This window comes from Lonchura striata, chromosome W (genome assembly GCF_050655825.1).
Source record: "Lonchura striata isolate lonStrDom1 chromosome W, ASM5065582v1, whole genome shotgun sequence".
Lineage (NCBI taxonomy): Eukaryota > Metazoa > Chordata > Aves > Passeriformes > Estrildidae > Lonchura > Lonchura striata.
This window is the reverse complement of record NC_140743.1, coordinates 41,340,690-41,368,657: the sequence shown is the minus strand read 5'-3', so window position 1 is coordinate 41,368,657 and position 27,968 is coordinate 41,340,690. Positions and strand designations below refer to the sequence as shown.

The following is a 27,968-nucleotide window of genomic DNA, read 5'->3' as shown; positions in this document are numbered from 1 at the left end:
GGTCCTTATAATTTCAAGTGGCGACTTAGCTGTATCTTATTTTTTGGGTGAATGTTGGAATTCCATCTCATCATTGCTGTGGGACATTTGGTGTAATAGATGTGATTGCAAAAAGTTATTTACTTTGACTGCTGTGGTTTCTGGGCTGTGCCGTGTATTTGTTGTTAATGTTTGGATGTGCACTGCAGTGGAAAAAGCCTCAGCATCTGTCACACCGCAGCTCTGCTGTGGAGAGGCAGCAACCGAGGAAATCCCTGCCTTGGCTCTGCCCAGTCCCCGATTGCACGAGCCCGAGCGGAGCGCAGGGGAGCAGTTCTGGCACAGTCACACCCCGCTTCTGCCCGCATTGGGGTGACTGTGTCTCTCTCCTGCTCTCAGCCCTCGGTCACACCCAGTGTCGGCTGCGCTGGACCCATTCCTGCAATCTGTCCCTCTCTGACACTTCTGCGTTCGCTTTAACTTCTGCAAACGTAGTGTGCATCCTGGATTCACCCGTCTCTGTCTGTGTCGCCATGGGAACGAGAGAAGGAACACCAGCCCCGACTGCACCCCGCCGCGCCGACCCCGGCCACGGCCGTGAGCTCGGGAATGTCCCCTCTCATGCCCGACTGAACCCGGCACCGTTCCAGTCCCAGCCTGGATCGTCCCGCCCGGCCCCGGTGGCTGTCCCTGCTCAGCGTGATTCGGCGCTCTGCTGACGTCATCAGCGCGCGACCGCCGCTCCCCGCCGCCGCCGCGCCCCGCGCCGCGTCCCGCGCTCGGGATTCTACCCCGCGGTCACCGCGCAGTCTGTGGGCACTTGGCTGGCTGGCGGCCGCCGCTGACGCTGTCAGTGCCTGTGCCGCGCCCGAGATGCGAAAGACCCCGCGCCACGGTTCCATGCACTTCGCTCTCCAATATGTACATCCGACAATTGATTTACATTCGCAAACCCCGTACTAATCCCTGATAAACTTTCAGTCTAACATTTCTTCTAACAACCGATTCATGTGTAACTAATTTTTTATGCAATAACTATTCTGTTCTGGCCGTCTGAAACTCACAGGGGTGGCTGTGGGTTTGTGCTGGCTGTTGCCATGGGAACCGCGATGGACCATGCCCTGAGTCATCCTGGCCACGCCTCGTCCCTGCCTGCGTCACCCCGGGGGTGAGGACGCTCCTGCTCTGGTCCCGGCCGTGCTTTCGCCTAACTCCAGCTCGCAGCACCTGGTTCAGAGCCACTGCCGTCCCCGCCCCGCACTGACACAATCACCCTCTCTGTTCCCATTTCGGCCCCGATGTCTCCCATCTCGCTTTGCCCCTCTCCTGACTGTCCCAGCACCCACAGCCCGCGCGCACTGGCCCCGCCCCGCCTGCGCCCGCCCCACGCGTTCCAGATGCGAGAAATTCCTGCACCCGTGGCTCTCAGGCTCCGCTCAACCTTCACGCGCGTGCCCGCCGCCTGAGCTGCAGCAAGGGACGCCTTTCGCTGTCCCTCTGCTATTTCCTCAGCGGGACTGGCTGCCGCGGTCCGGGAGCTGCCCCCCGCCTCTTGGGTGGCCGCTCTTGCGGCTTCACGGATTCTCGACACCAAACGCGTCACGGGACGCTCGGGACGCCTGGCCGCTGCACCCGCGCCCCTGCCGCCCTGTGTCTGCGCTGTTCCCGCTGCCCCAACTCTCGCCTGCACCGCGGGCTGTTTTGAACTCCCAGCCCGAGCAGCCACGAGAGATTTCTCCTCTCCCCTCCTCTTCCCTCTCTGCTCTGCACTCACTTTGCACCCTCCCGCACCGGAGACGCCGCCGCCGCCGCTGCCCCTCCCGCCACGGGTTTGGACTCGAGCAGCGCTTGGTCCCTTCCCCCACCGGGGGCTGCGGCTGTGCTTGGCTTATCTCTCCGTCTGGGGGATTTGCATTGGAGGAGCTCAGGGATTGAGGTTCGAGGGAAACTGAGGAACAGTGGGAACCCGGACACACAGGGCATGATGACAAACCATCCCCTGATTGTCCATGGAAGGCAGTCCTGCTTTCCCTGGATCTGTGGTGAGGAAAACTGCGCCGAGCTGCTGGCTGGGCAATCTTCCCCCTTTGTGCTCCCATAGAAGCCCCAGCTGTCCGGCTGGACGTGCCGTGCTGTAGAGCTGGCTATAATATTGTCCTTGTTAAAAGCAAAAGTTTTGCAGCAGTCTTATCTTTTTGTCTTTTTGTGGCTCAGTAATAAAGTTACTTATTGATCTTTTGCCAAAAATTCAATCCCAAGAAAAAATATATATCTGTGTGTGAGTGACTACACCGCACCTATGATAACAAAGCTTTCATTTCATTTGGGCTGTCTCTACCTGATGGGTAGAAGTTTCGCCCTATAGGGCTAAAAAATATCTTTGGTGTGTCCTTGGGAAAAATTCCTTCCCTCCCCATGTTCTTAATTTCAACCATTCTCACCAAAAGCTGAGTCAGCATGAAGTCAGTCCGGAGATGGCACTGTCCATCATCCAGCAGGTCACAGGCGAGGAATCCCAGGCGCGCTTCTGGTTTCTCTCCTCCTGGCTGTCCTCCAGACGAAATGCCTTGGTGAAGGTCAAGTTCTTATCTTGAGCTTTCCGCTCCCTCTCTTCTTGAAAATGCGGAGAGTGTGTGCTGCTCTTCTTTTTTTTTTCTTCTTTCTTTTTCTGCCGATGAAGGTTGGAGGTTGTTTGATGTTTCTTTTTCTTCTTTTTGCTGATGCCCACCCAGGGACGCCAGATGTGGGAACCCCAGCCTTGTTTTGGGGCCACATGTGGTGGTGAAATTCCTCCTCCAACCCGTGCTTCCAAAGAAAAACTCCGCAGGCTTAGCTGTTCGGTCCCAAGGTAGTTTATTGCTAGTTATCTAACAGATTATGTTCTTGGACTGCAGCTATTTGATCAGTGGCCTGGGTAGAGGCACACACACACCCTGACATCCTCTCTATCTGCTGTCTTCTTCGTCTCTCTCTCTGCCCAGGGTTGCTGCTATCTTTTATAAGATATATTACATATAACATGTTTACAATTATTCCCCAATACCTACTACCTACGTTGCCAAGTGTTTTTCTACTCTAAACCAGTCTGTGAGTGCCAACATCACCAAGAACATGGAGGTAAGGAAGAAGAAGGAAGAAGGATGGGTTCAGCCCACTTTCCTCCATCTTAGAACTTCTGACCCCCATGTACAAAGTGAAAACCCCCCTGTACAATACTAAAAAAATTTCCCCTCTACTTCGTAACTACTTATACTATACTATCTAACCTTTTGTGATTGCTTGTTCCACCTCCAAAGTTGGTAATTCATTCCATGGCTCAAACTCAAAATCACAGTTGTTTTTCAGCTTTCTGCCAGGGTCTAGAATGCTTCTGACCAAGGCCTGGAACCTCTAAAAATGTCTGAGAGACATTTTGAGTTCCCACAGGCTTCCCCCTCTGGGTGGAGCATCTCACAATGGGATGATGTTACGTTACCAGCCCTGCATTGAGTCAGTCAATGGCCCATTAACAAACCATTACCTCTTCGGAGCAAACCATTGTTCTTGGAAGAGATAACAAACCTGCCCAACCTCCAACAGATGGCAAATAGAATACAAGCTTATCTTACAACCCAGGACAGCCTTAATATGCATAATTGCTACCTTTTCAGGCAGCTGAACTGCTTCCAGCAGCCGGATTACGTCTTGCACATGTTTCATGTTTTTTCCTTGTGAGGTCAGCAGTCCCCTCTTACTCCAGATGGCTCCATGTGCATGCACAACTCTGAATGCTTACCTTGAGTCTGTATAGATGTTTATTCTCTTTCCTTTTGCCATTTCTAAGGCATGCGTCAGTGCAATTATCTCAGCCTTCTGTGCAGAGGTGCCTGTTGGTAAGGGTCCAGATTCTATTACCTCTCTGCAGGTAGTGACTGCATATCCAGCATGTTGCGTTCCACTGGCAATGTAGCTACTCCTCTCAGTGAACCAGGTCTCTGCATGGTCCAAAGGAGTGTCCTTTAAGTGTGGGCAGCTGGAGTAAGTAGCTTCAGTAGTCTCCAGGCAATTGTGGTGTACTGCTTCTCCTTGATTCCCACTGAGAAAAGAAGCTGGGTTGATAATATTACTACTATCTCTACATCATCTTGTTCTACTATGGTGGCCTGGTATTTCAGGAACCTCTGTAGTGAGAGCCAGTGGCCACTGTTAACTTCCAGTACTGTGTGGGACACTAGTACAGTAATTTTCTGTCCCAGGGTAAACTTGCATGCTTCTTTAATATGCAGCATGACTGCTGCTACAGCTCTGAGGCAACCTGGCCATCCTTTGGCATTGCATCTAGTTGCTTGGAAAAGTAAGCCACTGCCCTCCGATATGGACCCAAGTCCTGAACCAATATTCCCAGGGCAATTCCCTGTTTTTCGTGGGAAAATAGAAAGAATAATTTACTTACATCTGGAAGTCTCAAAGCTGGAACTGACATGAGGACACTCTTTATCTGGTGAAAGGCCCATGTGGGCTCCATTGTCCACTGGAGATCTCTATTTCCATTGGAAATAAGAGCATAGAGGGGTCTGATGAGCAGTCCATACTTATAAATCCACAGCCGGCACCACCCTGCCATGCCTAAGAAGGCTCAGAGTTCCTTTATTGTCTGAGGTTTCGGGGTATGGCATATTGCTTGCTTGCAAGCCTGCCCTAAAGTCCGTTGCCCAACACTGACCTCATACCCCAGGTAGATTACTGTCTGCTTCACCACCTGTGCCTTTTTCTTTGATACTCTGTATCCTTTGAGCCCTAGGAAATTCAAAAGGCTTACCATCCAGGCCACATATGCTTCCTTTGTCTGAGTGTCTACTAGAAGATCATTCACATACTGCAATAGCCTTCCTTCTTCCTGTGGGGCTTCCCAGGACTCTAGATCTTTTGCAAGTTGTTCCCCAAACAGAGTTGGGGAATTTTTGAAGCCCTGAGGCAACATGGCCCATGTGACCTGGGTTTAGTGCCTGCTTTTAGGTCTTTCCCCTTTGAATGCAAAAATTTTCTGGCTGGCTTCATGGATAGGGAGGCAAAATAAGGCATCTTTCAGATCTAAAATGGAAAACCAGGTTAGCTCAGGTGTTAAGTTAGTAGGGTATATGGATTTGCTACTACAGGAGATAAATATTTTGTTATCTTATTGACAGCTGTCAAATCATGTAGTATCCGATATGACCCATCAGGTTTCTGAACGGGTAGAATGGGAGTATTGAAATCACATTCCTTCAATAACCGTAACCGCAGGAAATTTTCAATTATTGGTCTGATTCCTTCCCTGTCTTCTTTTTTCAGGGGGTACTGCTTAATTCTCACTGGTTGTACCCCGGGGGGCAGGGGCATTTTTCACCCTCCCTGGTACATCAGAGTCCCATACCTGAGGGAATACTTGACTTAATATCTCTTCACTAATTTCTTCCTTATTTTCAATGGCTGTTAATGTTAACACTGCTATGTACTTTTGATTATTCACCTCCAGAGTAGCCTCCCCATTTTTGAATGTAATGGTTTCTTGTAACTGCCCAAATAAGTCTCTCCCTAAAAGTGCCTTTAAAAAATTGGACCTATACAAAAACTTATGAATATTTTGATGGTTTGCATATCATAATCTTATTTCTAATATAAGAAATTTCTGCTCTGATAAAGGAGGTGTTTGAAATTTTTAGTATTGGCTTGAAAAGTCTGGTATCAGATTTGTTGGACAAAGATTTTATAAAATAGTCTCAAATTAAGCATATATATAGCATCAATGTTGATGACTTTCACTCCCTTCAAGAGATTCAGAAATTGTATTTGTTATTCCTTATAGAATGATGATGTTTCTAAATAAAATTCTAGCTTTTAAAAGTTTTTCTTATTTAAAGAATACATAAACTTATTACAGTAACAGTTATTGACTGATCTAACTGCTTATAGTTACATTATCACAAAGAAGAGATTTATTAACCTGCAACAATAGCAGGCAATTTTTCAATTTTTCTTTTTTCCTAATCAGCAATTTTGCTTTCAGCTAAAAGGGTAGGAGCCAGAGAATCGTGTAAAAGTGTCAGAAGCTGATGTTCACTTCTTCTTTGTCCTCTCCTACCTATGTCTTGATAGAACCTCCATTTCATTGTATGACTTGATGTGAATATCCAAGAGGATGTAGTGTTTCTGTTGTAAAGTAATACTGATCTATGAATTTGGAATTTGGAATTCATAAAATGAAGCTTTTGGGTCAACAGAAAGGATTGAAAGTCTATGCTAAAACATAATTTATAATAAATCAGGTACTTTCATTATCCTTTATATAGGATGCTGCTTGTATTTTGTATTTTATCTCTTTGGATTTGGGAGCAGTTTTAAGAAGATTTTTTCAGAAGTTCTTCAGATGATCTCAGCTGCTTTCAAAAAATAAAAGAATATTAGTAATTGTAGAGAGACTACAAAAAGAAACAGTATATTAATACGGTTCTCACCTTTTGGGAATATGATAGTCCTATGCTCCTCAGTCTGCTAGTACTCTTCATTAAAGTCAAAATACTTAAAAGCAGTGTTTGTCATCAATAATCATAGCTATGAAGCAGATTAAAGTTGTAAAGTTGCTTGCAGCAGATTCTTATGTTGCCAATAGGATGCAAGGGGAAGGAAACAGCCATCTTTGACATGAAAACTGTGGCAGATCAAAATTCCTATTAATTTTTAACCTGTTACAATGTACTTGGACAGCATATGCTGTTATTCCTTTCCCCTCTACCCTCCCCAGCTGTCTTTCTATAGATCCAAAAATTACTACTTCAAACTGGAACTCCTTGACTAAAAACATGAGAGTTCTGTCACAATTATGATCAAATCCATTATGAAATACAACTCGCCACAGCTCATATGTTGAGAAAAATCATCTATGCCTGTCATTTTAAGTAGGTTTCAAAGGGGTGACAGATTATGATTTTGTATTATTATGTTCTGTCTTCTGTGTTACTAGTGCTGTCCTGTCATATTTAAAGAATAAAACTTCAAATAATGTTGAATAAGGTAATCATTGCTGAGGTCCAGAATAGGAAGCTCAAGGTAGCAATGAATATAGTGCATATCTTAAGCATTATGTCCCTTGTGTTTTCTGAGCAGACAGTGCTCATGAATGACTTCGGTATAGGTAGCCCAATTTTTTGGTTTTTTTTTTAGTAATTTTTTTGAGCTCTTTATCACAAAGACTAACTTAATAGTTCTAGCTGTAACTATTCAGGTTGTGAAAACTATTCAGTTTTTGAAGTAGGTTTGTCCATTGAACTGTGGAGTTTCACAGAAGGAGATGCTCTTGCCTTTTGTTTTCTGTCCCAACTGTGTTCCTTCCCTTTTCTATGCTGCCTCTGCAATTTGCTCATCTTCTCACTGAATCAGGTGAAGAGACTGAACATTAGCTTTCAGACAGGTCATGTTCTCATCTAGTTGAGGCGTCAAAAGAGATAGCAGCAATGGGGTGAAAAAATAAATACTTTTCTTTAGAAGCCGTTCACGCTTTCTTGGACTTCATTGTTTGGTTTAGCCCTCAAATGAGTAAAAATTAAGACATGAGGGAGGGTATACCTTCTCAAGTTACATGTTTTTTTACAAGGTTAAAATGAGATGTGCATCATTGATTTGAAAGGTCAATAAAACTGAAATTATTCCCTCAAAGAATAGTTGGTGTGCACAGAAAGTAATGGTTCAAAAGAGATGCTTATACCTTGAAAGTAATTAAACACTGGGGTATCCTTTTGTCTTCAGTTTATTTTCCTGTTCCCCCTCCCCCTCATCATTTCTACCACTTTAAGTATTTCTAAGAAAAGATATCTGAATTTATGTATATACAAAACATGAATCTTTTTCTCAGTATTGAGATAGCTGCTCAGAGCAATCATTTGGGTATTCTCACTTCATGACACAGCTGTGTAAATGTTAGAAGCAAGCATACTTTTTGCCAGTGGTGCTATGCAACATCAAAATCATTGCATATATAATTTATACTAGCAGACTACTCAATTTGCTTTGCCTAATCCTACAAATGACCTAAATGGACTTTCAAAGTTTCTCCAAGTTCTGTATTTGTTTTAGTACGTCCATCTCAGGCTATACATCTGTTGACAATTATTTCTAAGGCTCATGGGGAAAGATAAGTACAGGGAGGGATCACTCACCAATAACCATCATGGTCAAAACAGACTCGACTTGGGGAATAAAAATTAATTTAACATCAATCAAATTAGAGTAGGATAATGAGAAATAAAAAAAAATATTTAAAACAGTTTCCCCCACCCCTCCCTTCTTCCTAGGCTCAATTCCTGAATTGTCTACTTCCTCCTCACCCCAGCAGCATAGAGGAATAAGGAATGGAGGTTGTCATCAGTTCATCACATGTTCTTTCTGTTGCTCCTGCCTCCTTAGGGGAAGGACTCTTCACACTCTTCTGCTCCAGCATGGGGCTCCTTCCACAGAAAACAGTCCTTCACAAACTATTCCAACATGAGTCCTTCCCACAGGCTCCAGCACGGGTCCCTCTAATGGGGTGCAGTCCTTCAGGCACAGGCTGCTTCAGCATGGGCTCCCCCACAGGGTCACAAATCCTGCCAGCAAGCCTGCTCCAGCAGGAGCTCCTCTTCCTGCCACAATCCTGCTCCAGGGCAAGCTTCCCACAGGGTCACAGCCTTCTTCAGGCATCCACCTGCTCTAGTGTGGGGTCCTGTATGGGCTGCAGATGGATCTCTGCTCCCCTGCAGACCTTCATGGGATGCAGGGGGGCAACCTGTGTCTCCATGGTCTTCACCATGAGCTGCAGAGGAATCTGCTCCAGCACCTGGAACACCTCCTCTGCCTCCTTCTTCACAGACTTTGGTGTCTGCAGAGTTGTTCCTCTCATATTCTCACTTTTCTCTGGCTGCAATTGTTTCTCCACAATAGCTTATTTCCCCTTCTTAAATATATTATCACAGAGGTGTTGCTACAGCCATCACTGATTGACTTGGCCTTGGCCAGCAGTGGGTCCCTGTTGGAGCTGACTGGCACTGACTCTCTCTGACATGGGGGAAGCTTCCAGCATCTTCTCACAGAAGCCACCCCTGTAGCCTACCACCCTAACCTTGCCATGCAAACCAAATGCAAGAACATATAATAAAAATAGTCTGCCGCATATCAGAAAGAATAGATAGAAAGGAAGAAACCATTGTTTAAGAAAGTTAACTAGTTTATGTATAAACAAAACAATAGTTTTATGTCTCACAACTTGTATATTGCTACCATTGACACAGTATTTGAATGCCATCCATACAGAATTAATGAAAGTAAAATCAAACTCCAACACAGTTCAGGAACTCTAGGTTTTCTATCTTTCAGCATCCAAGTAGAGCTGGCTGAAATTTTTCCTCTGAAATATTCTTCTAAGGGAAAACAGGCTATCTGTATTTTCAGAATGTACTGTTTGCTGAAGTGAAAGCTTTCTCTAACATACTTTGTGCCTCCTAGCAGAGAAACCCTGAAGTTTCATGTCTTCTTGATAGACTGTCAGATATATTGCCTTAGAACTAGGACTTTCAGATTCCTCAGGAGCTGTAATTGTCTATCTTGGCTGTTTATTTCCAGATTGGCCATCTCCCTTTATGATGGGACTATCATGCTAAAAAGGGTTAAAACATTTTATTTCTGCTGTCTCTAAATGATCTTTCAGAAATTGCATTCATTACTAAATTTTGAAGTCTTTTTGTTTGTGTCTTTCATAAAAGAAGAACTTGGAATTTCCTGAGAACAGGTTTTGGGTAACTCTGGTGATGTTTCTCCTTCAGAAGGTTCCCCCTTTGTTTCATTTCAGTTTGGTTACAACAGATCTTGTGTTTTACTTTCAAGTAGAGGGTGCTAGGTAAGGATTTTAGGAGTACTATTAAGTATGAATATAAAATGAAAGGCAGTTAGAAAGTGAATTTTAGACTGGGCAGTGTTACATGCATTATCCCAGAGTTCTGTTATTGTTGTTCTTCATAAGTGTAGATTGAGTTCGAGTTAGGGTTATAAAAAAAAAATTTAAACATTGTAACATTTCCAACACTTGGAGTGGTATAGTTAAGGTCACTTAACTGAAAAATACTTTTAAAATAAGTTCAATTTTCATTGCTAAACAAGGAAAAAAAAATTCTAGCACTTGAATTGTTTGCATAATAATGTAGCACTTTCTGGAAATAGAAAGAAGTATATATTTATCATGCCACAGCTGTAAGTTTGCTTGTGTGTTGTCTGATTTAAAAAATTATTTTTATGCAAAGAGGCTATTTAATTGAAAATGGTAGAGTGTAGGAGTCTTTCTTTTTGTATATATTACACACCATCTTGCATGTTTTTTGGAAAAGAAATGTTTGGTGCCAACCAAAATCTTAATTTACAGAATGTCTCACTTCTTTGACAGTAAGAGCTACTCTCATATCAGCTCTGAGTTGACTTATCCAAATTCTTAAATGCCTTTCCAACCTTGTATTTATGGCCTTTAAAAAAAAGTCTGTGACATATTTCAGTAATTACTTTCTAGAGATCCAGAGCTTTTTTATAACTTTCCAAAGTATTGGTCATGTATATAATCTATATTATATTCCTAGAAATCTATATTTAATGACATGCATGTGTGTTGTGCGCGGTGTTTCTGTTGGTTGGTAGGTTTTAGCATTTCTGGTAGTAATGGTTTGTACGCGATCCAAAACTGTAGTTAGTACGAGTGTATGTAATCAGATGGAACACTCCAAAAAGGATGTGTCTGTTCAGACCCATTCCTGTGTAAATTGATTGAGCTTATAATGGTTTCAGGGGGCGTTGTGGAGGAAACCTACCTGTGGTGTGAACAGGTGAATGATCTCCTTTCACTGATGGCTGAGCTTAGAGAGGAAGTTGAAAGACTAAGCAGTATTAGGGAAAGTGAAAGATTGGTGGAGTTCAGCCCTTCCATCCTTGAGGGAGGCCCACCAAGAGTCAGAGGACTCCCATGCCTCTCACTGTCAGACAATAGAAGGACACCTGGTAGATGAAGAGGAATGGAAGTAGGTACCTACTTGAGGAGGTAATAATAAAAATTCTTCCCGACCCCCACTCCCAAGGCAGGCGCCACTTCAGAATAGGTATGAACCCCTGGATCTAGAGAATCAGCCAGATGATTTAGAAGAAAATTATCTGCACAGTGAGCATCCCAATTATGATTAATCTGTGAGAAGGATCACCACCTCTAACATCAAAAAGGAAAGAAGGGTAATTGTAATGGTAATTCCCTTCTGAGGGGAACAGAGGGCCCCATATGTTGACTGGACCCACCCCACAGAGAGGTAAAGAGGTCTGCTGCCTCCCTGGGGCCCAGGTACAGGATATTACTGAGAGACTTTCTGGGCTGATTCAGCCTTCTGATTATTAGCCACTGCTGATACTCCAGGCGGGAAGTGATGAGATTGAAAAGAGGAGTGTCAGGGCAATTAAAAGGAACTTTAGGGCACTGGGACAAGTAGTTGATAGGACAGGTGTACAGGTAGTCTTTTCCTCAGTCCCTTTGGTGGCTGAGAAAAACGGTGAAAGGAAAAGGAGAGCTCACATTATCAATAAATGGCTCAAGGGTTGGTGCTATCCGCAGAATTTTGGATTCTTTGATCATGGGGCAACTTTTACAGCACCTGCTCTACTGGAACCAGACAGGCTCCATCTCTCTGTTAAGGGTAGAAGGTTTTCAGCTTGTGACCTGGCCGAACTTGTTGAGAGGGCTTTAAACTAGGTTTGAAGAGGATGCTGTTGGGCTGTCTGGAAGCAGGCCCAAATGTGGTAAGCCTGAGATAGGAGTGAAATCAGCAGCCCAGCTGAGTTGCACGTATACTAATGCACACAGCATGAGCAATAAACAAGAGCTGGAGGCCATGGTGCAACAGCAGAGCTATGATGTAATTGCCATCACAGAAACATGGTGGAATGACTCACATGGCTGGAGTGCTGCCCTGGATGGCTACAAGCGCTTCAGGAGAGATAGGAAAGGGAGAAGAGGTGGAGGGGTGGCCCTTTATAATAGGGAGTGTCTTGATTTGAAAAGAAAGGTGTCTGCTTAAGGAAGGTAGGACCCTCCCCTGAAATGGAAAATGTAAACCCCCTCCCTCCAAATTGTTATAATTTTGAAATTAAGGTACTCTCAGGCAAAGATATGGGAGCAGGATTGACAGTTCTTTATTAGGGAAGAAAAGGAAAAAAATAAACAATGCAGTAATAGAAAACAACACTGACAGAGTCAGAATGCGACCTGACATCTTGTTGGTCAGGGTGTTGGTAGTAGTCCAATTGAAATGGTGGCTGCAGTCCTCCTGGAGTGGCAGATGTGGTTCTGTTGAAGCAGTGATCCTGTAGAAGGGTGTAGTCTTTCTCTGAAGATCCAGCAGTGGTGTAAATGGGTCTGGTATTCCTCTGGGAATCCAGTAGAAAAGGCTGCCCTGGTGTCCCAAAATCTCAGATTATATCCAAGAAGGAATGCTTGACTCCTCCCCCTGGGCAGAGCATCTCACAATGGGATTATGTAATTTTTCATCAGTCATGCAGTGAGACTCAATGGCCTGTTAACAGAACATATTTCCCGGAGGGAGGATTGGTATGGAAGAGATAAAGAAAACTGCCCAATTAACAGAAGATAACTGCCACACCTCTAACAGATGGCAAATAGAATACACACTTATCTTGCAATCCAGGACAGAGAGGCTTTGGATGCCATAGGTATTGAAAGTAATGATGACAAATTTGAATGCCTATGGGTAAGAATTAGAGGGGAAGGCCAATAAGGCTGACATCCTACTGGGAGTCTGTTATTGTCCACCCAACCAGGAAGAAGTGGTGGACAAAACATTCTTTAAGCATCTAGAGAATGTTTCTGGATAATCTGCTCTTGTTCTTGTTGGTGATTTCAACCTGCCAGACATTTGTTGGGAACTTAGTACAGCTGAAAAGAGGCAGTCCATGAAATTTTTAGAGTTTGTGGAGGACAACTTTTTGTCGCAACTGGTGGGTGAGCCCACCAGGGGAGGGACTATGTTAGATCTGTTATTTGCAAATAGAGATGGGTTGGTGGGAGATGTGGTGGTTGGCGGCCTTTTGGGGAATAGTGATTATGAAATTATAAAATTCACAATATTTGGTGAAGTCTAGAGGAGCATTATAAGACTTTTACATTGGACTTTCGGAGGACAGACTTTGGCCTATTCAAGAGACTTATTCAGAGTTCCTTGGAAAGTAGTCCTTAAAAATAAAATAGTTCAGGAAGGCTGGGCATGCTTCAAAATGCAGATTTTGAGGGCACAGGGACAGACTGTCCCTGTCTGCTGAAAGACAAGTTGACAAGGCAAACGTCTGGCCTGGATGGGCAAGGAGGTTTTGGAGGAACTCAGGTATAAAAAAAGGATGTATTATCTTTGGAAGGAGGGTCAGGTCTCTCAGGAAGTATTTAAGAGGGCTACTCTAGTATATAGAAAAAAAATAGGGAGGCTAAAGCTCAGTTTGAACTTAAAATGGTGACTTTTGTAAAGGATAATAAAAAATGTTTTTATAAATATATTAATGGTAAAAGGAAGAGTAAGACTGACCTTTGTTCTTTATTCGATACAGAAAAGAACTTAGTAACTGCAGATGAGGAGAAGGCAGAGGTGCTTAACGCCTTCTTTGTCTCAGTTTTTAGTGAGAAGACTTGCCTTCAGGACAGCTGTCCTCTTGGGTTTCTCGATGATATCAGGGAGCAGAGTGGTCCCCCTATTATCCAAGAGGAGGTAGTCAGAGAACTGCTGCGCCACCTGGACATTCATAAATCTTTGGACCAGATGAGATCCATCCCAGGGTGATGAGGGAGCTGGCAGATGAGCTTGCGAAGCCACTCTCCATCATTTACCAGCAGTCCTGGCTCACTGGTGAGGTTCCTGATTACTGAAAGCTGGCCAATGTGACACCCATTCATAAAATGGGTGGGAAGGAGGATCCTGGCAATTATAGGCTGGTTAGCCTGACCTCTCTACCAGGTAAGGTTATGGAACAGTTTATATTGAGTGCCATCACACAGAACTTACAGGACAACCAGGGTATTAGACCCAACCAGCATGGGTTTAGGAGGGGTAGGTCTTGTTTGACCAACCTGATCTCCTTTTATGACCAAGTGACCCACCTGGTGGATGCAGGAAAGGCTGTTGATGTTGTGTACCTGGACTTCAGCAAGGCCTTTGACACTGTCTCCCACAGCATACTCCTGGAAAAGCTGGTAGCCCATGGCTTGGACAGGAGCACTCTGCTGGGTTAAGAACTGGCCCAGAGAGTGGTGGTGAATGGTGCTGCATACAGCTGGTGGCCAGTCACCTGTGGTGTCCGTCAGGGGTCTGTGCTGGGGCCAGTTCTGTTTGATATCTTTATTGACGTGGATGAGGGGATTGGGTCTTTCATTACTAAGTTTACGGACGATGCTAAGCTAGGATCATGTGTCGATCTGTTGGAGGGTAGGAGGGCTCTGCAGAGAGACTTGGAATGGTTGAATGGATGGGCAGAGTCTAACAAGTTGAAGTTTAATAAATCCAAGTGCCGAGTCCTGTATTTTGTCCACAATACCCCCTGGAAACATTATAGGATGAGGACGGTGTGGCTGGACAGTGCTCAGGCGGAAAAGGACCTGGGGGTACTGGTCGATAGCCAGCTGAACATGAGCCAGCAGTGTGCCCTGGTGGCCAAGAAGGCCAACGGCATCCTGGCTTGTATCAGGAAGTGTGGCCAGCAGGACCAGGGAGGTCTTCCTTCCCCTATACTTGGCACTGGTGAGGCTGCATCTTGAGTACTGTGTCCAGTTCTGGGCTCCTCATTTAGGGAAGGATATTGAGATGCTTGAGCACATCCAGAGGAGGACAACTAGGTTGGTGAGGGGCTTGGAACACAAGCCCCATGAGGAATGACTGAGAGAGCTGGGGTTGTTTAGCCTAGAGAAAAGGAGACTCAGAGGTGACCTTATCACTCTCTACAACTTCCTGAAAGGTGGTTGTAGTCAGGTGGGGGTTGGTCTTTCTTCAGGCAGCAACTGACAGAATGCGAGGACACAGTCTCAAGCTGCATCAAGGGAAATATAGGTTGGATATTAGCAAGAAGTTTTTTACAGAAAGGGTGATAAAGTTCTGGAATTATCTGCTTCGGGAGGTGGTGGAGTCACCATCCTTGAATGTGTTTAAGAAAAGATTGAATGTGGCACTCAGTGCCATCGTTTAGTTGAGTTGTTAGGGCATGGGTTGGACTCTATGATCTTTAAGGTGTCTTCCAACCTAGTCATTCTGTGAATTCTGTGATTTAGTGAGTTGTAGATATTCTCAGTTCAGTCAGAGAGAAAATGAAGGTTTCTAACCAGGTAGAAGCCTAGGAAACAGTTGAGAAAGAATGTAAATAATTCTTTTTATCTCTTGTTGTTCACATTGTTTATAGATAAGTTCTGCCACTGTGCATCATTCACTGCACACGAATGGTTGAGATGTTTTTACTTCAGGACCAATAGAATTGGTCTGGACAATATTCTCTATAAAAGAGCGATGTATTTGAAATAAATCAGAATTCTACTCTCAAGCCTTCTGAAGTGGAGTCCTTTCATACCATCCTGCCTCAACGGCATAATCTGGTGACCAGACGTGAACTACGGCCTCAGCTGAGGGCCTGAACCCTAGCGTCTTGCAGGGGGGCTCTCCTTGTCACTGCGGTTCCACACCAGCAACTTGGAGGCTCTGGCCGGACACCTTTGCCTTCTTGAGAGGTAACACTGAAACCGCATGCCTTCTAGAGAAGGCTTGGTCCTGTTTGGACTGTGGATCGGCTCCTAGAAGCCGGAACTGAGTGGGACAGTTTTCCCTGAAGTAGCGGACTGTCTGTCTCTAAAAGTGGATGTCTGCTAAGGGAAGGTTTCCTAACAATGGGAAACCAGCAATCTGCAACTGACCGGGTTGTCTTGACCGCTTGGCGAGCCTTTGTCCCTCATATGGGAATCCAGATCTCTGATGATGAGCTCATGAGGCTCTTGGGTTGGGCTTGGGACTGAGGATTTTCTGCAGACCTTAGACGCACCTTTGATTGTAGTATCTGGCACAACTTGGGACGCTGCCTCATGAAGCAGATATGCAAGGGGGATGCTACAGAGTCCGTGCTGGCTCCAGTCTGGGTGGGCATTGACATAGCCCTGCACAGAAGCAGTGGTTCTGACTGGGACATTTTGGGGTTCCGGACACAGACTGCGGCACAGCCTGCGCCGCGATCAGTTGCACAGGTACACCCTGCCCTGAGCTCGGTGCCATTGACATCATCTGCCTTTCAGGAGGCAGCCATGGTGCCTTTGCCACAACTATCAGCTTCGGCACACCCGGCATTGCAAAGACTGCATGGGGCAGCCCCGGACCAGTGGGAGCTGCCACTGCTTGCGGCACCGCAGCCCCCCGCTTTTCGGACTGCATTCGTGGGGAGGCCGGTGCTGCCCACAGCACGTGACTGAGTGGGGGCTGGCACCCCCCCGACTTCTTTGCTGATGGAGCCTGCGCAGACAGCAATTCAGCCTTTGGTCCATCCCCTGGCACGCCCACCGCCACCCACGGGAGTTTCGACTCTGCCAGCGGGGCAGGCTCTGCCTCCCGGTCCTCCCATCTGCGCGCCATGCGGACCAGCTGATTTGATTTCATTTACAGTGCCGGCATCAGTCATCTAACAGCACGTCTTGGGCGGGACACCCATGTTGTTCTTCGCCCTGCCCACTGTGGGAGTGACTCCCACGCCAGGGCTGGTGTCTGCCTTCCACGCCCTGCCTGCCATGGCACCACCCCTGCTGACAGCAGGGTTCAATGCTCTGACTTTCGCTCCACCCACCGCTCTGGTTGCAGCAAGTCCACTGCCACCACTGGCGCCGAGCTGACCGCCACCGCTGATACCAGGACCAGCAGAGGTGCTGTGACTGCTGCCGCAGCCGCAAACGCGCAGAGATGCAGCTGCGCTGCCCGCGCCGCTGGAGCTGGCGGCGTGCCATGTGGCGGGGGGGCAGTGGCCAGAGAATGCAACAGATCCTGCCACCGCGGGGGAGACTGCTCCCCCCGTGCTGCTCGTGGCAGGGGGGCCGCGCCTGCGGAGTGCAGCGGCTCCCGCCGCCGCACCCCATGATGGTGCCCCATCAGCTGCAACTCCACCCTACAATCCAGTGGCCAAGAGCCCAGTTCTAAACAATTCCAGCCTGATTGTTTCAGGCCCTGCACCCAGCACACCACTCCCTCCACTTCACCCAGATTGCCCCGAGCTCTGTCCCTCTGAGGTAGAGGCAGCAGGAAGGAGCACCGGCTTGGTCCGCAGCAGCATCGCTGCTGCCGGTCCCGAAGCTGGGGGGGAAGGGGGTGGGGCCACGAATCAGGGAACTGGGCAACAATCGATTTTATTCCGCGGCAGCACAAACACACTGGGAGAGAGGAGCAGCCCCTTGTACTGGGCAGGCATAAGTGGTGCCCAGAGCCCCAAAACCAGCGCGGAATTTTATATTCCCAGGAAAACCTCCCTTGCCCGCGCCCTGCGCGTCCTGCTCCTGTTTGCAGAGCGGGATGCTGAGAGGCTGTGGCATGGTCCATGGATGGGTGAAGCGATACGCGGAATAAATAAATAGACTCCACAACTCGATGTAGTTATGAAGTGGGTATGTATGACAGCGCCCGGCACAAGTGAGATCGCTCTCCAAAATCCTGTGCCCCGAGCTGAAGTTTGTCCCACAATTTTATTCACAAAGGTGTTCTATATGCAATACATTACACAACTTTTCTATGCATATTCAACCCCTGGCCCTGCCTGTCTTTGCCTCTCATGGTAAATAGGTCCACGCCCTTCTGGGCATGCATGGTTTTTTGTGGTGGTCTTTACAGGGGTCTCTGGTGGTCTTTTGAGGCTGAAACCATAGTCTTCCTCTGCATTGAACTTTTGAACTCTTCTCCTCTGCGCATGTGCTTTTGGTCTTCTGTTATCTTATCTGGATAAGTCCATCATCCTTGACAGAGGGGCCTCCTTATCTGAGTTCTTTGCATTCCTGGTCTTCTCTGGTATTTGTCTTTTTGCAAGAAGCTTTAAAGATTTTTTTTTTTCTCTCTCTTTCCTATGCCTTTTGCGCCATGGCAGAGGTTTCTTAAAATTCAACACATGATTCTACAAACATGATACATTCGTTTTTTGATACATTCATTTTTGATACATTCATTTTGTTAGCTCAAGTGATCTCTGGAAAATCTCTTATTTCAGTCCCCCCTTTTCTTAAAACATAGTAAATTCTTTTACTACAGGGGTCCTGGTCTAAATTCTAGCCTACTATTATGACAGTTTTCTTTTAGCAGGATTCCATGAGTTCTAGAGAGTGAAGTCAGAATGGCCACACGTTGTAACATATTCCAATTCGACAAGAGTGTTAAAATAGACATTATTAGACTTATAGTAACTAATATTAATAAAACAATAATGGGGTGACACAGAGTGTTCATGATCCCCGTTGCAGTCGGTGACCATCCAAATAGTGCATCCCACCAGTTATGACTTCCGTCTTGTTTTATTTTTTGCAGGACTCTGTTTATTTCAGTTATGTCATGATGGACTGTAACCAGAGTTCTCTGCCCATTCTTGTGAATCTCTTCTATAATTTTGATTAGATCTTGATGTTTCATTAATTGTTTTACCAGGGTTAAATTCATTCCAATAGGTGTGGGTGGTAATTCATTGTAGGTTGTGTAGTTTGATTTTATTAACTGGTGGGATACGACTGGTGCTGAGTATATAAAGTCACACCCAGTAATCTTGATGAAGTTGCAAATACAGAAATTGGAATGATTTTTACTAGATAAGGGGACTTTGTTTTTATCAATTTCTATAACGTTACACACAGTTCTCAAACACACACAGACATCGCCTATATATACTAGTATAGTTTGTTGGTTGGTGTCTGGGTGGATTTCAAAGTGGCAAATGCCCTGATCAATGTCAAGGCATACGTCTTGAGCACTAATCAGATTACTCTCACAGATGAATCCCTGTTGTTCTCGAGCAATGCAAGGCTCTAGGTTAATGGTTTGCCATTTCCCTTGGTTTTTCTAGGCCCATGCCCTGTGTTCTGAGGGGTATAGTACTGACTTTTCATGACCCAACCCTAGAGCAACAATGGGGTGAATAGTGTGAACCGTGGCATTACGAATAGTGAGCACAAAGGCAGTAGCAGTGTTAGTGGTAGGATCATATATAAAATTTACCATGGTCCACCAAGACTGGAGGTCTCTCTCAAAGTCTGTAGCACTGTCCCAGACAACTTTTCGTATTTCAGCTGGAAACACCCCTTTACTCCCTTCCCTTATGATTAAAGCAGCTGTTGACTGTATCCATAATTGCGCTTGTATACAGCTAAGGGCTAAAGATATGTTCTCTTGTGCTCCTTCTAATGCATCTACCAGTAAGCTATGGTCCTGATCTTCAAAGTCTCTCCATTTTGGCAGCACTCTTGAGACTTGCCACTGACTATTTCCTAGTGCTAATAGAGATGACTGTAAAGGCTGTTTTAATTTTGTCAGATCGCTAGTTGCTATAGCTAATTTATTCATTAATATTTCAGAGTCAATCCCATTTAAAACTCCCAACCCGGTCCCTAATATCCCAGTTAAATCCCTTCGCATTCTATCTCGGAGGTGTACTTGTTTTTGTAGCCACTTTGTCCATCCTTTGAAGGATGACCTTAGGAAAGGGGAGCAGGCTGGCTGAACTGTCGAGATATTAGCTTGCATTAACAGTTCAACACGTTTAAGGGACCATTCTGGGTTAAATAACAGTTTTTGTTGACCCGTATTCCTTATAACATATGGCCCGATTTCATAAACTCTGGGTTCAAGATTGAATGGTATATTTTGGGTTTGCGCTTGAGTGCTGGAGTGGCTTGTAGCAGGTTTGGCTATAGCATTTATTGTAAATTTGAAAGACAGCCCAATAGTGTCACGGGCCCAGAGGCAAACCACATCAACAGTTTGTCTTAATTTGAATTTGTACCAACAGTCTAATTCACTTGGATGATTGCAGATCTTCTGGCGCTTATTCACACTGATTTGGGTTACTTTACTGTGGGTAGTCCCATTAATCATTCGACACCCTATTTCAATTACCTCTCCTATGGTCCCTTGAAGTGACCACAACTTCTGTTTTTGCCACTCTTGTTGTGTATATATTTGGTTACTGTGCATGACCAGAGTTGTTAGATTTAAACCTTTTAAATTGGAAGACTTCCCCATGGATCTAGTGTATTGAGTAAAGGCTTGGGACCAAAGCCATTTAGCGTTGTTCTGACTAGGTTTACCTTCTAATTGTTGGAATGCAGCTATGATTGTAAACAACATTTCAGTAAAAGTCCCCACCCGCCATGATACATTCATTTTGTCCAAGTAAATTTTAGTTTCAGTTCACCATCACCCGGTGTTATCTTCCAAGTGGCTTCTGGAGCTTTCTTAACCCGGCTGTGGTGAATCCACGTGCTTTGTTCTTTAATCTTGATTGCAGTGAAGGTAGTAAGGAGTACTTGGTATGGTCCCTCCCACTGTGGTTCCAGGGCCTTCTCTGTAAGAGACTTAACATATACATAGTCTCCAGGTTGTACGTCATGTACCAGTGCATCCAGCCCCGCACCCTGAGTTCCAGCCACATATTTCTCGATTGCTCTAAGTCGTTTATTTAGAGCGATCATATAGGAGGTTAGTGATACGTCCTGGGCAGACGTTCCCTTCTGCACCCCATATGGTCTCCCATAAAGCAATTCAAAGGGACTCAGTTTTTCTTTGGTCCTGGGTTTGGTTCGAATCCGCAGTAGTGCTAATGGGAGGGATTGAGGCCACGGCAAATTAGCCTCCTGTCCCAATCGTACAATTTGTTGTTTGATCAAATGATTCATTTTCTCTACCTGACCACTTGATTGTGGGTTATATAGGGTGTGAAGTTCCCAGTCTATGCCCAAGTATTGGCTCACCTGTTGTACTAATTTTGCAATAAAATGTGATTCTCTATCTGAGGAGATTGTAGCCGGGACCCCAAATCGTGGTATGATTTCTTGTACCAATACCTTAGTTACCTCCCGAGCTTTAGAAGTCCTGGTGGGGAATGCTTCTGGCCATCCTGAAAAAGTATCTGTTAAGACCAGTAAAAACTTATACCCCCCTTTTCTTGGCAATTCCGTGAAATCAATCTGCCATTGTTGCCCCGGCCCATGGCCCTTCCCAATCTGGCCAAATTTTGGTTTGGGAATATTCTTGGGGTTTGTCTGGAGGCAAAGGTCATATTTTCGAGTCACTTGAGTGATAGTGGCTCGCAAATGTCTAGCTATGATCCTTTCATTCAGATATTTATACAGAGCATCAATTCCCCAATGTGTTTTCCGGTGCTTCTCCCTTACTAGGGACCATAATAAATAGGAGGGTATGACTAACTTTCCTTCTATGGTGGCCCATCCCTCTGGGTTATAATCCCCTTTTTGCTCCTGAATCAATTTTGTGTCCAATTTATTGTATTTTGGCTTACCTTCAAGGAAAATCTGCCCATCTGGAATCAGGGCTGCCTCAGTTATTACCTCAATTTTTGCCGCTTCTTTTGCTTTCCTATCCGCCAGCTCGTTTCCTTCTTCCAATTCTGAGTTTATCCTCTGATGTGCTTTAATGTGCATGATTGCTACTTTCTGTGGCAGCTGAACTGCTTCTAGAAGTTGCAGTATTTCAGATGCATGTTTAATGTTTTTCCCTTGAGAGTTCAGCAGTCCTCTCTCTTTCCAGATGGCTCTATGAGCGTGCACTACTCCAAATGCATACTTTGAGTCCGTATATATATTTATCTCTTTCCCTTTTGCCAATTTTAAGGCCCGAGTTAGAGCGACTATCTCGGCCTTTTGTGCAGAGGTATTCGTTGGCAGGGGTCCAGATTCTATTACCTCTTTGCAGGTAGTTACTGCGTACCCGGCGTGCCGTTTTCCACTGATGACGTAACTGCTTCCATCAGTAAACCAGACTTCTGCATTCTTGAGAGGGGTGTCCTTCAGGTCAGGGCGGATGGAATAGGTGGCCTCGATGGTCTCTAGGCAGTCATGTTCCACTGGTTCTCCTCGGTTTCCACTGAGGAAGGAGGCTGGATTGACAATGTTAGTTACCACTATCTCTACATCATCTTGCTCTACCATAATAGCTTGGTATTTCAGGAATCGCTGTGGGGAAAGCCAGTGTCTGCCTTTCACCTCCAGTACTGCAGACACCGTGTGGGACACTAGCACAGTCATTTTCTGGCCCAGGGTGAATTTACGTGCTTCTTGGATATTCATTACGACTGCTGCCACAGCCCTGAGGCACCCAGGCCACCCTTTAGCATCTGTGTCTAATTGCTTAGAGAAATAAGCAACTGCTCTCCGGTATGGGCCGAGGTCCTGTGCTAATATTCCCAAGGCAATTCCTTGCTTCTCATGGGAGAACAAAAGGAAAGGCTTACTCACGTCTGGCAATCCCAGAGCCAGAGCTGACATGAGGGCTTTTTTCAGTTGGTTGAAAGCCTGCGTAGCTTCCTTTGTCCATTGGATGTCCCTACTTTCGGTTGCAATTAGTTCATATAAGGGCTTCACAAACAGTCCATAATTATAGATCCATAATCTGCACCACCCCGTCATCCCCAGGAAAGTTCGTAATTCCTTTACAGTTTGAGGTTTTGGGGTTTGACATATTGCTTCCTTCTGGCTTTGGCCCAGGCTACGTTGTCCAGCACTGACTTCGTAACCCAGATAAATTACTTTCTGTTTGACTACTTGGGCCTTTTTCTTTGATACCCGGTACCCTTGGAGCCCCAGAAAGTTCAAGAGGCTTACCGTCCAGGCCACGCATGCTTCCTTCGTTTGTGTGGCTATCAGGATGTCATCTACGTACTGTAGCAGCTTCCCTTCCTCGGGAGGGGCTTTCCAGGTCTCTAATTCCTTTGCAAGTTGCTCTCCAAACAGAGTGGGTGAGTTTTTGTATCTTTGTGGGAGTCTCATCCATGTAAGTTGGGTCCTTCGCCCACTTTTGGAGCTTTCCCATTCAAATGCAAAAATTTTCTGACTGGCTTCATGGATAGGAAGGCAAAAGAAGGCATCTTTTAAATCTAAGACGGTAAACCAAGTTAATTTGGGTGTTAAGCAAGTTAATAACGTGTAGGGATTGGCCACCACAGGATACAGATCTTCAGTTATCTTGTTCACAGCTCGCAGATCTTGTACTAACCGGTATGATCCATCAGGTTTGCGGACCGGTAGGATAGGGGTATGTCATGGTTTGACACTAGCACAATGCCAGTGCCCCCATGAAAATGTGATCCCTACCTGGAATGCTGTGAAGTGGAATCTAGAATAGAGCAAAGCAGGCCCAAGCTTGATAACAGGGAAAAAAACTTTATTAAACTACCACTACAAAAGAAAAGAGAAAACTAAAGAAGGGAAAAAAAAAAACACACAAAGATCCAAATTAAAACCTTGCAAAACATTCCTCCTCCCCACCACCCAACTCCAACAAACCACAGTGAGACACAATCTGGACCCCAATCAGGTTTCCACCCTTCAAACAACCGATACTCAGTCCATCGAGGGAACAGAGTCTCTCCTGTGCCACAGACCCCCCAAGAAACACAGCTCCACATCCTGTGTTTCCATGTCACACATGGCACCGCCCGGAGAAAAAGTTTGCCATGGTGACCCTTCTCCTTTCCATGCACAGTGCTCTCACCACCAATGCATGGATGGTCACTGCCTTTAGGATTTTTCCTTTCAAGGATGCCCTGCCAAGAGGGGAGAAAACAACAGTTCAGTTTTTCATTGTTTGGGACCACAGTCCCCCCCATTTTCCCCTGGGGCCGAGGGCTCAAGAACAGAGATCTTCTTCTCTTCTCTTTCCTCTCCAGGACAAGGGGGCGCCACCACAAACCCCCTAACCTTTTCTCTGTTCACTCCACTTTTGTCTTTTTCTCAGCTGAAGCAGGTGTCTTGACTCACTGGCATCCTCCCAAAACACAGTCCCTCTTGAAGGAGAAGATTTGGTTCAGGTTGTGGCTAACATGGAAAAGTCCAGCCAAAAGCCACTCCTTGTCCCCCTCCCATCCAGAATTCCTCCTTCCAACATCCCATCCCAGGGTCCAAGGTGTCCCTCTTCCTCTCTTTCAAACCGAGGAGGGGAAAGGAAAATTCACAAAGCTTTCATTTCTCAAGGAAGGGTTAAAAGTCCGAACTCCCAGGATGGCTCGATGCCCGGACATCCAGCAACTCCCACACAACTGGGCACCTTGCAGCAGCTCCCCCCGTTCCTCCTTCCTTGCGGCTTTCTCTCTCCCTCTCGGGAGAGGAACTCTGGGGGGGGGAAATGGAGACATCCCAGATTTCTTCCACCCTTCCATCTGCAGGGGCCAGCCCGGTTCCAGTCCTTCCACCACCCTTGGGGCTTTCGGCCTACCTTTCTCAGGCCATGGGGGCTTCCCCTCCCCCACCCAGCTCGTGGCTGGGCGGGGGGAAGGTCTGCACTGCACGCTGACCGGAACCAAAGAGAGCGAGTTTCCCTGGGAATTCTGCTTTCAACCCCCCTGTGTTCTCAGAGGCGTGTCTACTTTCAATTGGTCAATATCTAAATTGACCCCTTCCTTCCGGAAAAAATTATCTTTCCGTGTCAAACCACGACAGGGTATTAAAATCAGACTGACATTCCTTTAATAATCCTAGATGCAAAATGTTCTCAATTACTGGGCTAATCCCTTCCCTATCCTCCCTCCTCAAGGGATACTGTTTAACTCTGACCAGTTGCTTTCCTTCTTTTAGCCGGATCTGTATAGGGGAAGCGTTTTTCGCTCTCCCTCGTACATCAGAGGCCCACACCCCAGGGAATACCTGATCCATTACCTCTTTATTAATTTCAGTTTCCCTCGTGACTTCATTAGTGGTGTTCTGGTTTGAAAGCAAAACCAGTGAGAGACTTCAAGTCAGAAATACAATTTATTGGGAAAAGGGGAAAAGGACAAAAATACATGTAATAATACAAAGGGAAAGGCTACTGACAGTCAGAATACAACCAGGCCAGCGTGCTGGTAGCAGTCCGAATTGGAGTAGCTGCAGTCCTCTTGGGATGGTAGATGTAGTTGCTGTGTCTTCTCAGAGAACCTGTGAAAAGGCTCTCCTCTGTCTAGAAATCTCCAGTTTTATCCAGGTGGGAATGCCTAGCTCCTCCCCTTGGGCAGAGCATCTCACAATGGATTATTATGAGTCACAAGGTGTGTCCTTAATTGCCTCCTCCTGGACAGTGTTATCTCTGAGTCACGTGGCCAGGCATTGATGGGGCTATTAACAGCAGATAAGGAAAACTGCCCTAAGGCAACTCCTACTCAGATGGCAATTGGAAAACTTTTTTTTTTTTTTTTTTTTTTTAATCTTGGACATTATCCACCCCGTTTTCCTATTTCCATCTTCGTTATGATGAAACTTTATACATAGTTCTCACTTAAGACTAAGTTTCCCTGTGGTACACAACGGGTTTGCCCATCCTTCTGCATTACCCACCAAGTATAACTGGGTCCTTGAGCAAAAACAATCCCACGGATGGGTTTGTCTTTGCCTGGGGTGGGATTAATCCAAGCGGTCTTTCTTAAAATACCTTTCATATGTACCACAGGGACTTTATCCACTGTCTGCAAGGGTTCAGACTGGGCAGGACCAGCTCGATTGATGGACCCTCGGGTGTTGACTATCTAGGTAGCTTTTGCTAAGTTCAGTTCCTAATTCTTGAAAGTTCCCCCACCGAGTGCCTTTAGGGTGGTGTTAAGCAGTCCATTGTATCGTTCGACTTTCCTGGCAGCTGGAGCATGATAGGGGATATGATATATCCACTCAATCCCATGTTCTCTGGCCCAGGTGTTGATGAGGCCATTCTTGAAATGTGTTCCATTGTCTGACTCAATTCTCTCAGGGGTGCCGTGTCTCTACAAGACTTGTTTTTCTAGGCCTAAGATGGTGTTCCGGGCAGTGGCATGAGGCACAGGGTAGGTTTCCAACCATCCTGTGGTTGCTTCCACCATGGTCAGTACATAGTGCTTGCCTTGTCGGGTTTGGGGAAGCGTGATGTAGTTAATTTGCCAAGCTTCCCCATACCTGTATTTCAACCATCGCCCACCGTACTACAGAGGCTTCATCCGTTTGGCCTGTTTGATTGCAGCACAGGTCTCGCAGTCGTGCATGACCTGTGAGATGTTGTCTATAGTAAGGTCCACCCCTCGGTCTTGTGTCCATCGGTATGTTGCGTCTTTCCCCTGATGACCAGAAGCGTCATGGGCCCAACAAGCTAGGAATAGTTCTCCCTTATGCTGCCAATCTAGGTCTACTTGTGATATTTTCACTTTGGCAGCTCGGTCTACCTGTTCGTTGTTGTGATGCTCCTCAGTAGCCCGACTCTTGAGTATGTGTGCATTCACGTGTCGAATCTTCACGGTCAGCTTCTTTACTCGGGAGGCAATGTCTTGCCAGATCTCGGCGGCCCTGATGGGTTTCCCTCTGCGCTGCCAGTTAGCCTTTTTCCAGCGACTTAGCCATCTCTAGAGAGCATTAGCTACCATCCATGAGTCGGTGTAGAGATAGAGCCTCGACCACTTCTCTCGCTCAGCAATATTCAAAGCCAGCTGGACGGCTTTAAGCTCTGCAAGCTGACTTGATCTACCTTGTCCCTCAGTAGCTTGTGCCACTTGTCGTGTGGGGCTCCACACTGCAGCTTTCTATTTCCGGCTAGTGCCTATGATTCGGCAGGAACCATCCGTAAAAAGGGCATATTGTCTTTCAGTTTCTGGTAGCTCATTATATGGTGGGGCCTCCTCAGCGCGTGCCACTTGCTCCTCTTCTTCAGAAGACAATCCAAAAGTCTCTCCCTCAGGCCAGTTTGTTATAATTTCCAGAATCCCAGGGCAATTCGGATTTCCAATACGGGCGCGCTGAGTGATGAGGGCAATCCATTTACTCCATGTGGCATCAGTGGCATGATGTGTAGAAGGAACCTTTCTTTTAAACATCCACCCCAGCACTGGTAGTCGGGGTGCCAGAAGCAGCTGTGTTTCAGTGCCAATTACTTCTGAGGCAGTTTGAACTCCTTCATAGGCAGCCAAGATTTCTGTCTCTGTGGGAGTGTAGTTTGCTTCAGAGCCTTTGTAGCTCTGGCTCTAAAATCTCAATGGTCGACTCTGAGTCTCCCCAGGCACTTTCTGCCAAAGGCTCCAGGACAAATTATGGTTCTCAGCTGCAGAGTAGAGTACGTTCTTGACCTCTGGTCCTGTCCTAACTGGGCCAAGGGCTACAGCATGAGTGATTTCCTGCTTGATCTGAGTGAAGGCTTGTTGCTGTTTAGGGCCTCAGTGGAAATCATTCTTTTTTCGGGTGACCAGGTAGAGAGGGCTTACAATTTGGCTGTATTCGGGAATGTGCATCTTCTAAAAGCCTATGGCACCTAGGAAAGTTTGTGTCTCCTTCTTGTTGGTAGGTGGAGACATAGCGGTGATCTTGTTGATTATTTCTGTTGGGATCTGACGACGTCTGTCTTGCCACTTGACTCCTAGAAACTGAATTTCTTGAGCTGGTTCCTTAACCTTGCTTCGTTTAATGGCAAAACCAGCTTTCAGTAAAATCTGGATAATTTTTTCTCCTTTTTCGAAGACTTCCCCTGCTGTGCTCCCCCACACAATGATGTCATCGATATACTGTAGATGTTCGGGAGCCTCATTCTTTTCCAGTGCAGCCTGGATCAGTCCATGGCAGATGGTGGGACTGTGTTTCTAGTCCTGGGGCAGTCAGTTCCAGGTGTACTGCACTCCCTTCTAGGTGAAGGCAAACTGAGGTCTGCATTCCGTTGCCAAAGGAATGGAGAAGAAGGCATTTGCAATATCAATGGTTGCATACCACTTTGCTGCCTTGG

At 45.9% G+C, this 27,968-nt stretch overlaps 2 protein-coding genes across 2 annotated transcripts in view; one reads left to right on the top strand and one right to left on the bottom strand.

The window, feature by feature from the left end:
• Positions 1-27,968, top strand: part of LOC146763195 (Golgi phosphoprotein 3-like) — a 135,523-nt gene that overhangs the window by 17,393 nt on the left and 90,162 nt on the right. The window lies entirely within an intron of this gene.
• Positions 16,830-20,005, bottom strand: LOC146763197 (uncharacterized). Its single transcript, XM_085571336.1, is given in 2 exon segments — positions 16,830-17,357; positions 18,453-20,005. Coding segments are annotated over 2 exon segments (1,854 nt in total). The 5' UTR covers positions 19,779-20,005.